General features: G+C 40.5%; 1 protein-coding gene across 3 annotated transcripts in view; it reads left to right on the plus strand.

Moving 5' to 3' along the window:
* Positions 1-9,926, plus strand: part of WASF1 (WASP family member 1) — a 131,142-nt gene extending 121,216 nt beyond the window's left edge. For all 3 annotated transcript variants that reach the window (XM_089664678.1, XM_089664673.1, XM_089664686.1), the window contains exons 6-9: positions 1,729-1,901; positions 2,590-2,772; positions 4,063-4,703; positions 7,532-9,926. In XM_089664678.1, the coding sequence (XP_089520804.1) occupies positions 1,729-1,901; positions 2,590-2,772; positions 4,063-4,703; positions 7,532-7,686 (1,152 nt within the window). In that variant the 3' untranslated portion in view covers positions 7,687-9,926. The remainder of the gene's footprint in view (positions 1-1,728; positions 1,902-2,589; positions 2,773-4,062; positions 4,704-7,531) is intronic.
* The last annotated feature ends 8,253 nt before the right edge of the window (positions 9,927-18,179 follow it).

The following is an 18,179-nucleotide window of genomic DNA, read 5'->3' on the forward strand; positions in this document are numbered from 1 at the left end:
GTTTAGACCAGGGGTTGACAACCCTAAAGAGGTGGAGATCTACCTGAACAACATGGGAGAAGTCAAACATCACCGGGCACAGTGTCACCGCCTGCCACCTGACTTAAACCTCCAATTGTCATACTATCGTGTCTCAATTGCGTGCATTGCATGGCAATCATGGGTTTAAATTAGATGATGAGGAGGCAACATATCGCCTCCTTACCATCAATCAAACACTCATATCGCTTTTCAGAAGAGCAGCAGTGCCTGTTGCACTTGTGAATGAGCCCTTAGTTATATTCGGCATCGGCACCCTTAGGGCTCGTTCAAACATAAAGTTGGGGTCTGGTAAAACCCTGCGGTTTAGTGGTGGTTTTACAGCCCCTAATTCCTACCCCCTTTAGCTGCTGTTGCAGCAGCCAAAGCTCTACCCATGTGGCAGCAGGAATTAAATCCCCTGTTGCTTTTGGTGGGTGCTACTGCCTGGCAGTCACAACCCATTCAAGTAAATGGGGCCACTCTGCAAGCACCCCGCACCTGCATGCTTCTGCGGGGTCCAAGAGGTTAAAGCAAGTGGTGAGAAAGCAGTACAATGCTGCCTACTTTAACCCCTTGTTTGCTGCATTGCACAAGGTTTCAGGGCACTTGCAGAACAGCCTCATTCACTTGAATGGGTCATGCTTGGCAGGTGCTACACCCACCAACCATGACAGGGCATATAGCTCCTAGTACGGCTGCAACATATACCTCTGGCCACTGCAGCTAAAGGGGGTATGGTTGGGGGGGGGGGGGGGCTGATAAAAACACATCTTAACTATGGGGTTTTACAAACCCCCCAAACTGCAAATATAAATGAACCCTTACCGTGCTGAGCCCCCTATAAGGCTGCTTTCACACTGATGTGCTGCGTTTACCTGAACCGCAGGTACAGCACAGTGCATCTGTGACTTTTCTGGGTTAGCTGCGTTTGCCATAGATTTCTATTATATCCTGCAGGTGTGGTACACTTTCTGAAAGCGAACCAAACCCACAAGATATAATAGAAGTCTAAGCACAGGAAAGCTGCAGGTACACTGCATTGAACCTGTGGTGTGGGTAAACAGCATCACATCAGTGTGAAAGCAGCCCTATACTATTATGCCCAGTGTATTGCTTTACACTGACCTGAAGATCTCATCTTTCCTGCTGCTGGAACCACTCTGGATACCACTAGCCAGGATAAGTGGTGGAGTGCAGTTGGTATCACTCCGCATGGGACAGGAGCCAGCACTACAGAGGAGGCATTGGTTTATGCAGCTCTTGCTCCCTACTCCAACTTTACAAGTAGTTCCTCTGCATTGCACTCTGTTTGAGTCTCTGGGATGGTGGGTCACCTGGCCATGATCTACTTGTAGATCGCAATCTACAGGTTGCTGACCCCCGGTTTAGACAGTACATTTACTGCTGTTTTCTGAATGAACACATAACTAGATTAAAGGGTGTGTTTATACTGGCCTGGTATTCCACTTTCACTTTGCTCAAGCCAAAGATATCGTTGTTCCCCAACTACTGAACATAACATCTTGACTGTTTTATTCTGGACTTTTTTTTTTATCAGTTTGTTGCCTCATATTCTAGTTAGTCCCTGTGTTTTTGTTTAATTTTAATGTTCCTGATTACCAAAATTACTTTAAGGCTACTGATTATTTTGGCTAATGCTGCTATTTGCATGTCTATACCTTAATATTTTTGTAACTTCCTTTGTAGCAAAAGAATATTGATCGTCCACATGAACCAGAGAAAGTGCCTCGAGCTCCACATGACAGACGTCGTCAGTGGCAGAAGTTAGCTCTGGGTGCTGAGCTGGCCGAAGATGATATAGACCTTGGACAGAAACATATTGAAATAGTTAATGGACCAGCATCACATTTTGAAACAAGGTTTGTCTGCATTGTATTCTCTTATACATTACAATCTTAGGATGTGTTAAAGCTTAGTTTATAGACTTTGGTAGATGCTGAAGAGTTAAAAGACCTACTAGTTTCATATACTTTTTGAGACTTGTGATGAGATTTCTGATCCCCATTTCCCAAACCTGCATTTTTACTGCATCAATTATGAGGACACTCCCTCGTTGGATCTTTAATATATTTGCTTTTGTGGAGCATGCAACCAATGGAGTAGGAATGCCCCAAGATGAAAAGGTCACTGGTCATAGTCTGACCAGAAAATCTTTGTACAAACAGCTTTAGAATTCTTAAGTATGTGTAAATCAGTTTGTTTCCAGTAAGGCAGACCCTTGGACTACATTCTTTCTGTCAGCTCTAAAGCAGATCATACAATCAGATTGTAACTTATTTGGAGAGCTTAAAGAACACCTAGACCAGAACAATGGCAAAGAGATCAGAATTCTTTAGATGATTCAGGCTACTAGATAATAGTCTAGTCTTGTTGGCATGGCTTTTCAGTTATGGTATGTATGTGCTTATCTGCACACAAAATGTTTGCATAAAGCTTCCTATCATGTCTGCATAAATTGTTAAAGCTACCTCAGTTTTTGAAGAGTATATAGATATAGGTAAACCCTATTTTTCTTGCTACATGCTAACTTCACATTTTTTTTACTAGGCCACAAGCCTATGGAGAAAATGCAGATGGAAACTTCTCGCTTGCAGCACTACCTTACAGTCAGATGAATGATCTCCTGAACAGGGTTCAGGGTGAAGAAAGGGTTTTGGTAAGGCCTCATGAACCACCACCTCCTCCACCAATGCATGCTGCCGGAGATGGAAAAGCCATGCCAGTTATCAGGTGGGCATTTTTATTAATGTTTTTAGTGTATTAATCTCTCAATAAAATACAATTTATTTCATGCCCAGCACATATCCCATCATTGAGCTAGATTTATTGAGTCTACTGACTGTTTTTTTTTTTTTTTTAATGGCATACATTTTTCATCTAGCTCCTGTATATAGTGTGTGCAAGAACCTGCTGTAATGAAACCTAGTTGAGTGGGGAACCTAGATTTGTTAGTGTACTGAAGGTGGTATAAAGAGAAGGAGCACTGTACACAGATGAGATATCATGGCACTGTTTAATGTTCAAGCATTAGGGAGTCTTCCAATGTAGACCTTGTAGAGATGAGTTGACCCTGGATTTGAAAGTTCTCAAATGGCTTTATTGTACTGGGTAGTGACAAAAATAATATAGGCAAAGCAACTGCATTTATAGTGTCTCCACCTGGAGAAACCATTCTTCTCTCGAGCAATCTGATTGGTTACAGTTGGATGTAGGAATATTTATATATTTGAGATCTTCCTCAACCTCTGGTCTGGCTTCCCTAAGAGAAAGTTGATCAGCCCACCTCATGAGAAAGTTATAAAGATTGTTCAGCAGCCAGGGTTGTGCATGCACAGCTTTCTGCCATCTAAGGGTTGTAGCCTGCCTAGATCTGTCACAAAACTATATAGAAAGAATCTAAAAGTAGCTAGTCACATTCAGCTATGTTTCTACTGTAATGTCGATCCATTCAACAGGACAAGTCTGTGTAGTTGCTACTAGATATTGAGCTGAGGATGGTATGATGTGGGTACCGCAATGGTACAAGGTCCAATTTTCTAACCTTTTTTGTTTTTGTTTTTTTGTATCATGGATATAAAAATAGTGGTTTAGAATTTTACAAAATAACGCTAAAAGGTTTTGCAGGCTTCACATTACAGATTGCAGTCTTCATTGGTTTTTCTTTTCCTTTTTTAAAATAATTTTTGCCATACCTACTGTAGTAAATGAAGTGTGGACATTATATGAAAACTGACTTACATGTGTGTTGTTTGACTAAATATAATTCATAATCAGAAAGGAATTTCTGTAAATATTGTCATGTAATCACCTCAGTCCAGACTGAGAAATTGTAATAGTCTACTTTTTGTGTCTGAGGGCATGTTAGATTGGTTACAAAAACCAGCTTTTCCATTTTATTTTATTTTTTTTATGTAGTAGTAATAAATATTTGTGATGCTTGCAGTGATCTTGGTGTACTAATTTTTATCTCAAACTTTTTTGAATGGCTCCATTACTAGTGCTTTGTCTTACCTTTTCTAGTGCCACACAAGGTTTGAATGAAAACAGGCCACAGTCTCCAGCCACTGGAAGAACGCAAGTGTTTGTGAGCCCTTCTCCTCCACCACCACCACCTCTTCCTCCTCCTCCTCCACCTCTTCCATCTGCACTTTCTGCATCTTCACTGCGCTCCTCTATATCCTCCACTCCTCCGCCTCCTATTCCTCCACCACCCCCACCTCCTGCAACTAGCTTACAGAATACTGCTGTTCCACCACCTCCAACTCCTCTTCAGATCGCACCTGGAGTACTCCACCCAGCACCACCTCCTATAGCCCCTCCTCTTGTACAGCCTTCCCCTCCATCATCACGTTCTGCTCAAGCAGGTGAAGCGGTGCCAGTACATCCACTTCCACAAACTGAAGCACAGGGGCTTCCACCACCACCTCCTCCACCACCTTTACCTCCTCCTGGAATGCGTCCTTCTTCCCCTGTTGCAGTCCCACCACTCTCTCACCCCCCTGCAGGTTTACATCCTCTTGCATCTATTGTACCTGGCTCCCATGCTCCTTTGCTTCCTCCATCCCCACCATCACAAGTTGCTCCTGATTCCAAGCGACATCCATCTACTCTACCAGTAATCAGTGACGCAAGAAGTGTTCTACTGGAAGCAATACGAAAAGGTTAGAACTATGTTTGCATGTTTATAGTTTTCCTACTTATGGTTTGCTAGTATATTTTAAAATGGAGAAACTTGGGTGTTTATTTTACTATGTTATAGTTAAAAAACATAGAACAGAATTATAAGAAAATCATAACCATTTCTGATGCAGAATAAATAATTTTAGAGTAGGGGTAATAGTCTTCAGCCAACAGACTGTGTGCACATCTGGTCCCCAGACCAATTGGTGCTATCAGTCATTCAGTCTTTAACCTCTTGCGGACCCTAGATGTGCCCCAGACACCCAAGAAAACCCTCCATACATAAGATGTACATAGCATGGCCTTTCCCTCTCCTACTGCTGCCGCACTCCCTGCTGCTCTTGCTGGCAGTTACTTGCTGTGTGTTACATCAGGGTTTTAAAGGAGCTGAAGTTGCTGCTGTGAAAAACAGGGCCTCTGAACTGTGTTACCAATGTAACATTTCTTTTTACATTCTGTTTATGCTTTTACATACATCTGCAGATCAAGGGATGTGACCTTATGATCCATATGAAGTGGTGGGCCATGCATTTCACACCTAGTTCTTTAGTGATGTCCTACCTGAACTAATCCCAGCAATTTTTGTCTGTAGCCTTAAAAATTCAGCACAGAAAAAGCAGAGCCTGGATTAGCCAGGGTTGACTGTATAAAGAAAAGTAAATAAAATGCATTATACTCACCCAAACTACTGGTTATTTGTACACAAAATCCATCCTCCTTTTTTTTCTTCAAAAAAAATGTAACTACTTTCTTGAAAGGTTATCTGTGCATTTCAGTTCCAACAGTAAGTTCTTTTCTATTGCCATGGAAGCTAATGCTGAAAGTCAAGCCTGTCCAGTTGTATACTTAAGTTTTAATACATTTTTTTCCATGAATGTGTATTAAATTATTCCCAATAGTCTCTTTTCCATTTCATAGTTTTTTGTGTATGTTTTATGTTAGAGCTTTTATCCAATCGTATTTAAGCCATGATAGCAATCATGTGTTGCTAGTGTCAAAGAGGCCTTGAGGCCTTCTGGCATAGGTGTACAAGACCATTTAAGTCTGTTCACAGGGCAAAACCATCCAAAAGGGATTACAGAACGTAAAGAAAACAGCCAGTCAAGGTTTACACTCCTATTACATCAAGTATTATAGCGTCAGAAAATCCGAACACCCTGCCAAGTACTTTGGTGCCTACAGTTCCATACCATTCTATCATGGCGGCATATTCAATACTGACAATAGTGTGTGAACTCCATAATGATACTGTCACTAAACCGTGCATCAATCTTGCACTGTGTGGACAGGGAAAGGTAGAAAAAGAGAGCTAAAGCAGGGATAAGCAACAGTTAAGAGGAACAGAAAAGAAAAAGAAGAAAGAGAAAATACCAGGAAAAGAGAGGAAAGGCTACCGGAAAGGCACACAAGAAGGGTTGCAATTTAGGGGAAGCTGCAAGATCTATCTATGCAAACTAAGATCCCAAAATTTCTGATAATGTTCCTGTATGGAGGTTACCATCTCCTCCATTCTCATGGCATAATTAAGCTCCACCACCCATTCCCTAGTAGTTGGAGGTGTAGGAGAGTGTCAGTGTCTAGGGATCCCTTCTGGAAAGTTATTGTACGCCTGCTGGATGGCCCCGGTGTTGCCAACTCAAAACCTGATTAGTTAAAGCAACAGTTTATTCTCATTTACTGTAAGCCACAGGCCCCTACACTGTTGATTCTGAAGGCCTCAAGGCACATTTCTTTGACCCTGGCAATACATGATGGCTATCATGGCTGAAATATATAATATTGGATAAAAGCTCTAACATAAAACATACACTACTGGCATCAGTGCAACCAAGAGAAGCTATGAAATGAATAGAATAGACTATTGGTAATAATTTAATACACATTCATGGAAAAAATATATTAAAAAGTCAGTGATTCCGATAGTTTAGGCAGTGTTTGGGCCAGCAGAGAAGACCTTGCTGGCCCTGAAGGCCTACCACTGTCTGTATATGATGTTGGTAAAACAACCCTGTTGGTAAAAAAAAAAAAAAAAGTTAAAGTAGAACTAATGCAAACTGTTTTATTTTCAGTTTGGATGGAGTGGGAGATTGGGAATATAACCCCTGCCAGTTTATTTCCCCATCCCATGGCCTGTTTTCTGTATGGCAGGGTCTGGTTCATTACCCACAGTCATTAACCCATATTGATTTGTACAGTGTGGATATTATTTAGAATTTTTAAAAATTCTTGTTCGGTTGATTTGGTTATACTCATTGGTTTTTTTCATGACGCTATGATCATTTTGGGGTTACATTTGTTTTTTATTAGCACAGCACTGGTTTGATTTCTGTTAAAACTAATCTAATGATGTGCTAGCAGCTTATTTATTCTTTCTGCCCAATAGCGCGGTTTCACATTGTTTTAAGTCATCCAACATTGGTTTGCAGAGAAAACATGTTCTTAAAGTACATTCATAACCAAAATTCTTAGTTTTTGATAGAGTAGGGATGGATTAGATGCTCTGTCAACTGTTGTCTATGATTTTCTGTCTCTTTTTGTCCTGGAAACAATTATCACTGAGACAGAAAAATGTAATTCTTTCAATAAAAACACAGTGCAAACAAAAACTAACAGGAGTTTAAACCCTTCCCAGCTTCATCCAAATCTAAATAAAAATTGCCTATACATGTTAATGATAGCAATGTATCCTTAGAAAGGGGAATTCATCTTTCTAATTTGTGAATTTGCAAGATTTTGTGAAGTTTGGGGTTCATGTGAACTGTTTTTGAGAAAATTTAGATTCTCACTAAGATTGTGCTTTTTTTCCCAGGTATTCAACTTCGTAAAGTTGAAGAACAGCGTGAACAAGAAGCCAAGCATGAGCGCATTGAGAATGATGTGGCTACCATCTTGTCTCGGCGAATCGCTGTGGAATACAGTGACTCAGAAGATGATTCGGAGTTTGATGAAGTAGATTGGGAGTGAAACATGTTACATAGTTAAACACTACAAACTGGAATGCTGATGTCAATTGTGGTGCTTGTTCTTTGAAAAAGTTTGGTCATTTCTAGTGTTTTGTATCTTTATTAACTTACGCCATCAGAAAAAAAAGAAACTTTTTTTTTTCTACTTTTAGTTTACAGCAAGGTTAGTAACTCTGACATTTTAGAGTGACCTTTTTACCAATCTTTTATAAGGAGATGGAAGCATTGTTCCAATAGACCACTAAGTATTACGACTGGGCAGCTGTCAAGATGTAGAATAGAAAGTGAAAGATTTTTTTTTTTTCTTTAAGTATACTTTGTGCACTTTGTGAATTTTAAGTTAATGAAGGCGACTGAAAAGTGAAATTCCAAAGGCAACTGTATTTACTGTAGGCCTTATTTTATTTTTTTTTATTTGCTGTTTTCATAGAATTAAACCTGACTCTGAAGATTATTGCTCATAGCTAGGTCTGTACACTGACACAAGAAGTGCAACTGATACATGCATAGAACAAAGGCAGCCATTTTGCTATGAAATATTTTGGGTGGACACCATTGGGTTGTGCCTACTGACGTCTTATTTATGTCTTCTGAACATAACTAAATATACCTGCTGGTCTACCACGCTGTGTTCTAGTGAAAAGCTATAACATAAATCTTACTTATCCTGCTGCATTGTCTGTAATGTGAAGGTAAATTAAAGGGTATGTAAACCCTAACAGTGAACGTCCGTTATCTACTCCGGTATGGTTTATTAATTATATCATTGAAAGTGTTTTGCTAAACTAATTTGATATGTCCAAACAATTCCTGTTGATTCGGCCAGAAATGTTGTCAGCTGATAACTTTCTGTGCTTTCTGTTATCAGTTAAAAATATTCTGAGGACAGGTGGAATTCCCATAAAGCCGGCCATAGATGCATCGAATCTCGACCAGTTCAGAAGGGACCAGCCAAGATTCAATCCATATATGGGCAGGCTGATTGTACCCAAGTCAATCCATTAAACGACTTGGGTACAACCAACATGCCAGATTTTTACCATGTGATTATTGCCTGAGGCTATAGCTGTTAGCAGTAATCACTGTGTTCTCCCGGCAGGAATGGCTTCCTGCTCTGACTGTGTTGATGGGAGAATCAAGCAATTTTTTCCCTGCAACCACGAATCACATAATGTATGGCCTGCCGGAGTCTTAACCTGTTTCTGTTGTCCTTAGACAGTAGAATGAGTGCATGTTTTCATACTAGGATAGTAAGTGTATTACTGGCACAATCAACATTTGATAATAAAGGAAAAAAAATAATTTCACCACCTCTAAGGACTATATATTTTTGTTTTTAGGACTTTTTGGGTTTAGAGACTCCTTAAAATATAGAATCCATGCATGACCTCTTAATAGTATTCAAGGCAGGGAGTTCGGTGCAGAAAATTTGCCCCAAGAGATAGAAGAATCAAGTCGGTGTTTCACCCAGTTGTTGCCCATCCAGAACTGAAGTACTGGTTTAGATAGACTTGAAAGTGTTTCATTTTAACAGGCATTCTGGCAGCTTACAATGTGGCCACCTTTCCTATGCATGGCAGGTTTACTTTAAATGTTTTCAGCTTCAAATTTAAAGTAAATCTGCTTAGATGCCACAGTGTATTTATTTGAGTGGGTGCTCCTATCAGTACTCTGTTTAAAAGTAACAAGAGGACATTTACGTCCCATAATGCCACAGCTATCAGTGCCCACCCTAGCAGGTATGAGGGCACTCACAGAAAATTAATATCTGAATTGCACAGCCGAAGGTTGGATCACTCGGAGGCTGGGGTTTACCTTTTATTTAAAATCGACCTGTCACTTTTCAGGCATTTTGTACATTAGTTTGATGCAGGATATGATATTTTGTAATTATGTTGTTTGCCAAAAGGCAGATACTTGCATTAAAATCATTGATGTATAAGAACCTTCAAGTGTAAGGTCATATTCACAGTGAAAAACACCTTTAAGATTAAAATAGAAAAAAAAAAGAAAATAAAAAAAAAGAAAGGAAAAATATTAGCTATCGTTTTGTTTTTTTAAATAATGGCCTTATTTGAATGCTGAGGTATTTTTATGTACATGTTGTCGGTACTATTTTGCCTGTATTCTAAAGTAATGAAAATACACGTGGAAACTTTAAACATTCTGTGTAACTTATGTAACTGCTGTTAAAAAAAAAAAAAAGAAGACTGATTTAATAAATTCCTCATTTTAAGTGAAGTACGTGTTTTGGTTTTTTTTTTACAATTGTAGGGTATGGCAGAATTAAACATCTAAAAATGGAGTAGAGTAATACAGGCACAATAACAGTACAGGCCATAAAGCAGTGATCCAAGAGAAATTCATAAAGAAGACCAATAGCATTCCAGAGATATCCATAGAGAAGAGCAAAAGCATTCCGGGAGATATCCATAGAGAAGAGCAAAAGCATTCCAGAGATATCCATGGAGAAGAGCAAAAGCATTCCAAATTGTTTTAAAAACTACTTTTAAGCTATGATGAAGTAGCTACATCTAGTGGTCAACTGTAAAACTGCATTTAATAAAAATCTATTGTAGGGTCAAAAACAAATAATTTGTGAAAATTCATTTAAATTACCTGGCACATGTCTTTATTATGTTAAATAGAGAAAATGGCTTTTGTGAAAATGTCATTTTTAGCTGTCTTTAAAGCAGAACTCCGGGCAAAAACATTTTTACATAGTTTTTATTGCTGCTTTCCTACTGTCATAGAATATGCAGTCAGTCTTCTGGTTGACTTTGTAGTTTCTGAGAAATAGCATGTGCATTTTTTAAATCCTGGAGTTAATCCCCTGTGTCTTCCTGTCTTTAAGACTGGTGGTTGCTGTGCCTTGCATTCCCCCAGCCACTGGTCTTGGCACATCCCTCCTGTAGTTCTCATGTCAGTAAGCAGTGATGCGATTCCTTCTGGCTGTAGTGGGCGGACCAGTCTGAGACTCCCAGTCTGAACCACTCAGAGGCAGTGTGCCCCTCCTCCCATCCAATAGTAACAGCTGTCAGCAAGCTTGGAGCTGAAAGCATTTAACTCCATACATGCCTGACAACAACACAGGCAGGCTGGGATAAAGGATTTCACTGGGGATTCAGAAGGCACTGACAGCCTAGCAGGGAGACAGACATCAGTCATCACTATTGACTGTGCTGATTCCTGACACGCACAGGGAGAGATGAGGGATTTTATGGCCGCTCTGTGTAAGCAGAGGAGAACAGGGGAGGGAGCTGAGCTGCTACACAGACTTAACCCCATAGCTGCTGGGGAGGGAGCTGAGCCTGTGGCTAACAGTTAACCCCTCAGTTGCTAGATGCCTTTACATTGTAATACTGAAAGCATCCGCTGCTTAACTTAACTGTCTGGCAATTGAGGAGTAATGGTTAGCCACAGGCTCAGCTTCCTTCCTAGCAGCAAAAGGGTGATGGAATGTGTGCAGAGAGAGTACAGCAATGGAACATGTGTGCAGAAGGATACACGGATGGAACATGTATGCAGAGAGAGTACAGTGATGGAACATGTGCAGAGGGGGTACAGGGATGGAACATGTGTGCAGAGGGATACATCAATGGAGCATGTGTGCTGATAGTGTAGTAATAGTGGAACGTGTGCAGGGAGGGTGCAGTGATGGTGGAACATTGGCATTCTTCCCACTGACCACCAGTGTAAGGGGGACATTCTTCCCACTTACTACTGACATAAGGGTGGTCTTCCTTTTACTGGCCACCAATATAAGGGGGACATTGTTCCTACTGAGTCCCAATGAATTGGTTTTAGTAAGGGTTACCCTGAGACCTGAAAATTAGTTTAGTGGTAGTTGTGGAGTAAAATGTGGAGAAGAACTGCATTAAAATTAATAAGTGATTACGAGATGTCTTGCACTTCTGCCCGAGACGGTTTCGTTTTTGGTCTTGTGTGTTTGGCCTCCTTTTCACCTTGTTCCATCTCTCCATACGCCGGGATGCCCGGTATGTCTTGCCTCATTGCCCCATACCGGGCCTCTTGGCTCACCAGCAGAAGTTGGCTTCTTATTTGTTTTTATCCGCCACTAGAACAATTGCTCAGGCCTGGAAGAGTCCGTTTGTCCCTCTTCAGGGGGTGCGGGATCGTATGACTACTATGATGCTCAACGAGCAGATGTCGAGTATCCGCAACGACTCCCACCGTAAATTTTTGAAAATATGGGAGCTGTGGTTGCAATATGCCTTTCCCACACTCCCCCCGGCTAGCCTGGGGATGTAATGGCGTTCGATATTGGCGCTCTTGGACCCCTGCTTTTTGCCCCCTCCCTCCTTTTTTTTTTTTTTTTTTTCCCCCCCCCCCCTTTCTCTCTCTCTGTTTTTGGTGTTACTGGACAGCTGCCTTTAGTTGTCAGAGTCAGTTGCATTAATGTTTTGTTCCTTATGTGCCATTGATAGCCCCTGCGTGGGCGTACCTTTTGCCCTGTTGGTGTTAGAGCACTGTTTTCATTTTATTTTGCATTTTTTTTTCTGTGCAATTGATAGCCCCTGTGTGGGCAAGTATTATTGCCTCTGTTTATAATGTTTAAAAAATTTATAAAAACCATTGGAATATAAAAAAAAAAAATGTATAAGTGATTACAACGTAGCACAGCTGCCTCTACAGCTACTGTAGACTACAAGTCAAGATGACCCTGCCAATTTATACTGTGGCACCATACATGCAAACCCATGCTTAGTTACCCAGCAAATGTTTAGTTACCACAACTGCTGCCACCATGAACAGTCCTTAGTGACCCAACACTTCCTGTCCCTGTGACCTCATTGGAGGGAGACTTCCTGTTTGTGACACCACTGGAGGGAGACTTCCTGTCTCTGTGACCCCACTAGGGGGAGATTTCCTGTTTCCCACTGAAGGGAGACTTCCTGTTTCCATGACCCCACTGAAGGGAGACTTCCTGATTCCATGACCCCACTGGAGGGAAACTTAAATTAGAAGGAAGGCTTCTTGAAAATTCAGTTAAACTTTTCTCTTCAATTGTAAGGAATTTCACAAAAGTATTTACTGTTTTGTGTGTGGGGGGGTGTACTTATGGGTAATTTTTTTTTGCCTATTCCGGTGTTCTTTAAAGGACTGCATATACAATATATTTAAAAACGAAAAATGTTATTTAGCGCAAATATGCAGGACGAGACATTTAAGACTTTGCTGGTTGTAGTGTATAACTGTTCCAGCTCAGTGATTCTCTTTATGGTGAAGCCAATGATCAAGATGTCAGGGGTCCTTTAAATGTTCCCTTTAAATTTATCATTTGTCATTTAACATTGGGCATAGGTTTTTTCAGGGCTTTTTTTTCTCAGACAATAGGTGCAGGAACTCCCCTTGTCTCCGCCCCCTACTCTTCTAGCACCGTTCCATGGTTTCACCCCTCCACCTCCCAGTACCGCCCTTTTTAGAGACTACAGAACCAAGTATTATTTTGTGGAGCGAAGTAATATGGAATTTGTGATTGATAATAGATCCTCTGCAACAAGCAACAATACAGCCCTCTTTCAACAACAGATCCCCCCCAGAAACAATAGACCCTCTCTGCAACACAATACCCCCCACCCCCCCAGCAACAATAGATTTCCCAGCAGCCAGCATCAATAGACTCCTCTCTCAACAGTAAAAACCCTCCCAGCAACAACTGTCCCTCCCCCCCAGTAACAATAGATCCTCCAGCACACCTCAGCACCCCTTGCTCTTACAATACATTCAGTGCTGGAGGTGCCAGAACTGTGTTCCCCCGCACTCTTGCAGAAACAAGCCCTGGGTTTTTCTGTACATACTATCCCGCAACACCATGTTCAAAGACTGGAGGATGGATCACTTTGCATGAAAATTTTAGAATGCTGCAATCATCAGAATGTATGTTGGCAGAAAAAAGAGCCCCAAAAACAAACCACATTACCGCTGCAGGGTCTCATCTGAGCTCATTTATCCTCTGACCTATTGGATGAAGGCGCACATGATGCTGGTAGGGTTGAACATTCCAATTTGCTTTTCAGTAGTCCTTTGTCTAACGTCACTCAAATATTTTAATATTGCTACACCTGCCACACTTTCAACACTAACCTAGGGGCTTAGAGACCCATTTATAAAGAGTGGTTTTCACTTTTTGCACACCACACAACATTGTTGTATATCTTCCACACGCCATTTTCATGTAATGTATATATAGAATGCAGAGCCAGGGGTGTCCTGCAAAGTGTTCTCTGCATATCACTACAGAGAACACTTAAAGTGTTACTAAACCCAGGACCCTGCATTCACTATACAGTTGTGTTCAACATAATAGCAGTCAGACATCACTAACCTGATCAATCACTGTTTTTGGTAGAAATGATATTTCTACATGGCAAATAATTTACTAGCAGGTGTAGTAGAGTAATAGAAATCCAACAGACCCAACAGTCATGACATGCATGCTGCTGATTCTGTGTAATTGAATCACTAATTGAAAGGGGCATGTTCAAAATAATAGCAGTGTGGAGTTCTATTAGTGACGTCATTCATTCTTTGAAAAACAGGTGGCAATTATTGCCCTTATTTAAGGAAGGAAGGCAGCAAATGTACATGCTGGTTACAGTGTATTTCTCTCTGAAATTCTGAGGAAAATGGGTCGTTCCAGACATTGTTCAGAAGAGCAGCGTACCTTGATTAAAAAGTTGATTGGAGAGGGGAAAATATATAAAGAAGTGCAGAAAATGATAGGCTGCTCAGCTAAAATGATCGCAAATGCTTTAAAATGGCAACCAAAACCTGAAAGTTGTGGAAGAAAGCGAAAAACTACCATTCGAATGGATAGAAGAATAGTCAAAATGGCAAGGACTCAGCCAACAATCAGCTCCTGGAAGATCAAAGAAGGTCTAAAGTTACCTGTGAGTACTGTTACAATTAGAAGACGCCTATGTGAAGCCAAGCTATCTGCAAGAAGCCCCCGCAAAGTCCCTCTGTTGAAAAAAAAAAGACGTGCTGAAGAGGTTACAATTTGCCAAAAAGCACATTGACTGGCCTAAAGAGAAATGGAAATTGTGGACTGATGAAAGTAAGATTGTTCTTTTTGGGTCTAGTGGACAGAGACAGTTTGTCAGACGACCCCCAAACACTGAATTCAAACCACAGTACACTGTGAAGACAGTGAAGCATGGTTGTGCAAGCATCATGATATGGGGATGTTTCTCATACTACGGTGTTGGGCCTATTTATCGCATACCAGGGATCATGGATCAGTTTGAATACATCAGAATACTTGAAGAGGTCATGCTGCCTTATGCTGAAGAGGAAATGCCCTTGAAATGGGTGTTCCAACAAGACAACGACCCCAAACACACCAGTAAACGTGCAACATCTTGGTTCCAGACCAACAAGATTGACGTTATGGAGTGGCCAGCCCAATCCCCGGATCTTAATCCTATAGAAAACTTGTGGGGTGACATAACAAATGCAGTTTCTGAGGCAAAACCAAGAAATAGAGAAGAACTGTGGAATGTAGTCCAATCATCCTGGGCTGGAATACCTGTTCACAGGTGCCAGAAGTTGGTTGACTCCATGCAACACAGATGTACAGCAGTTCTCAGAAACAGTGCTTATACAACTGAGTATAACAAGCATGCTTTAATGCATATACAGACTGATTGCATGTGCAAACTGGGCATCCCAAACATGGCACCACCTGCCTGTAGTTTGCATGTTCTCTCTGTGCCTGCGTGGGTTTCCTCTGCGTACTCTGGTTTCCTCCCACACTACAAAGACATGCTGGTAGGTTAATTGTATCCTGTCTAAATTGGCCCTAGTATCTGTATATATGAATGTAAATTAGGGACCTTAGATTGTACGCTTGAGGGTTAGGGACTGATGTGAATATACAATATATATGTAAAGCACTGCGTAAATTGACATCACTATACAAGTACCTGAAATAAATGAATACAAGTAAATAAATATGCAGCGTGACTCCAAACCTCTGTTCTATCAGGAGATGTTTAGGGGACAATGAAAGAAGGGGAGGATCAGAGAAGAGAGGATCAAACAGCCTTTTTTCACAATGAAAGGTTCCACAGGGAGTATAACAAGCATGCTTTACTGCATATACAGACTGATTTTACTGTGGTGGGTTTAGTAACATTTTAAGCATATGAACATAGTTCTGTCGCCTAACCTGTTTCAAAGTCATGTGACAAGTTTCATCCTCCTCCCAATACTTTTTTATTCATTAGAAAAACAGGTTTTTCTTGCTTGATATTCCCAAAACAAGAACAGCACACTCCACTGTAAGAAAATAAAGCAGTGTCCTTTGTGATCCTGTTATGTTTAAAACCAAAAAAGGTAGACTGGCTCATACAAGAAGACAAATCAAACTGCACTTAACAAAGCATTCCCTGTCTTAAAGCTGATATAATAAATATTCCTCAACAGCCACAAAGACTATACATCCACTTTGTGTGCACAAGATGCATTTGCAAACTCAGACATTACCTTGTAAAATTAGTGATGATATCCTCGTGCTGCACATAGCTGAGCGGAGCAGTGGAAGGAAGCCAGCATGTCCTCCCACTACAGGCTGCCTGATGAAAACTTCATTGAAATATTGAAAGGATGGGAGCGCCACACCAGCTTGTATAGCCCTTTTAAAAGATTTTTAATTTGGAACAGGCAATGCATTTCGAAGGCTCAGCACTTCCCCGTAATCAGGGCTTCAAACTAGACAATATAGAAAATGCAAAGATTCCTTTAAATATGGTAAAATCTCTTTCTCAAAACCAAGAAAAAGAAAGAAAAAAAAATCTAAGCATGTTCTTATTAGGGCAACTCAAAAGCAAAGGAAAGAAATAAAAATTGTGAAAACAAAACACGACAAACGAACATGGAATATTGGTGAAAACTTCAGGACGAGGTGGAGACATGAACAGTCAGTCTGCATATAGGTAGAGGATATCAGTGATCAGACCTTACTAGAAGAAACCACAGAAGCAAAATGCAGGAGTTTCATGCTGGATTACTGTACAAATCTGGTGAAATATGCAATATGCCAAGGGGTCTAGTTTTAAAAAATTTGCTATACAAATGTGGCAAACATTTGCACAACCGCAAAAAAAAAGCGCTGTATTTTGTCTAATATAATTATTTCCTATGATCATAAACACTGTCTAGTTGCTATAATGCAACCGTGACAAAATATGGTGATTTTTCGCTGCAGCTGTGCAAAATGTTTGTCATATTCATGCAGCAAATCGTTTTCTAAATAGACTCCCAAGATTCAAGTAAGAATACACATGCCTGTTGTATTTAAACTATCTTTGCTTAGCCTGCATTTCAGCTTTCTAAAAAAAATCTATTAAATTGGTGCACATTGCACTGCCTTATTGTATAATCTAATTTTCTTTTCTGTGTCCACGTAATACACATACTGTACAGCATTTGTGTCTAAATTTTTTTTATCAGTTTGAGCTTTACTACATTTTGCAGCATCATGCTAAAATGTATGTTAATTTTGAAATAAAATCAGAATTTGTGTAAGAATTCTTTATCACTAATTACATCGTTCAAGTCGTTACCGCTTACCCAGTTTTCACACCATTTCTGACAGAACTGGTTGAGGAGTTATGCCTGGTATACACGTTCAGTTTTTTTTTCCGTTCAACCCAACAAGGGTACCATCCCCAAACCAGGACACACCAGTCAACGATTACAGCCATTGGCTGCAAGTGCTAATCGGTTGCCGATCGCCTGCTGCTTTTTCAGCATAATTGTTCGATAGAAGCCAGTCGTGAGATCGGCTTCTGTCAGACAAGCAGCTGTACACACAGGCCAAAAGTCGACTGATTTCTACTGTAACAGTTTATTTTGGCCAATATTCAGCCCATGTGGACAGGGCTTTAATTGGAGAGCCCCATTTCAATCTGCTCATCCAGTTATAGGTGCTCCATCAACCTCTCATCAAACACCTTCAAGGTCTAAAGAGAGTAATAATTCCGAATCTGAGGTGCTTTAGAAACCTATACATCTGGCTTTGACTTTTGCTATAGTTGAACCCTTTGCTAAGGTGGTCAAAGAAGCCATGTTGTGGGAAGAAGAAGCAGAGTTATTGGGCCTTCAGGAGGGATCCTCTTAGAGATCACTTTTTGGAAACAATAATTCCTTCATCCAAGGAAAACACTGTTCAGTTATAAATAAACACTGATTAATAAGAAAGCCGTTGTAGACGTTCCAACAAACATGAGAGTGAAAGGCTATTACTCATGGCTCTTTCTGGTTCAAGAATACAAGAGACCTACATCCAGTGTTAGATCTGAAAAACCTGAACAAATGCATACTAACTAATGAGGAAGAGAGTCATGCCCATATGTTGTACATCACTATCTGGACAATATCGTATCACTGGAGCAAGCTAGTATTCTGCAATACAAGGCCAACCCCTTTAGATGGAAAAACTTTGGATGGCTGTTGAACAGTGAGCAG

Source organism: Staurois parvus, unplaced genomic scaffold (genome assembly GCF_062004578.1).
Source record: "Staurois parvus isolate SC_StPar_1 unplaced genomic scaffold, SC_StPar_1.0 ptg000048l, whole genome shotgun sequence".
Lineage (NCBI taxonomy): Eukaryota > Metazoa > Chordata > Amphibia > Anura > Ranidae > Staurois > Staurois parvus.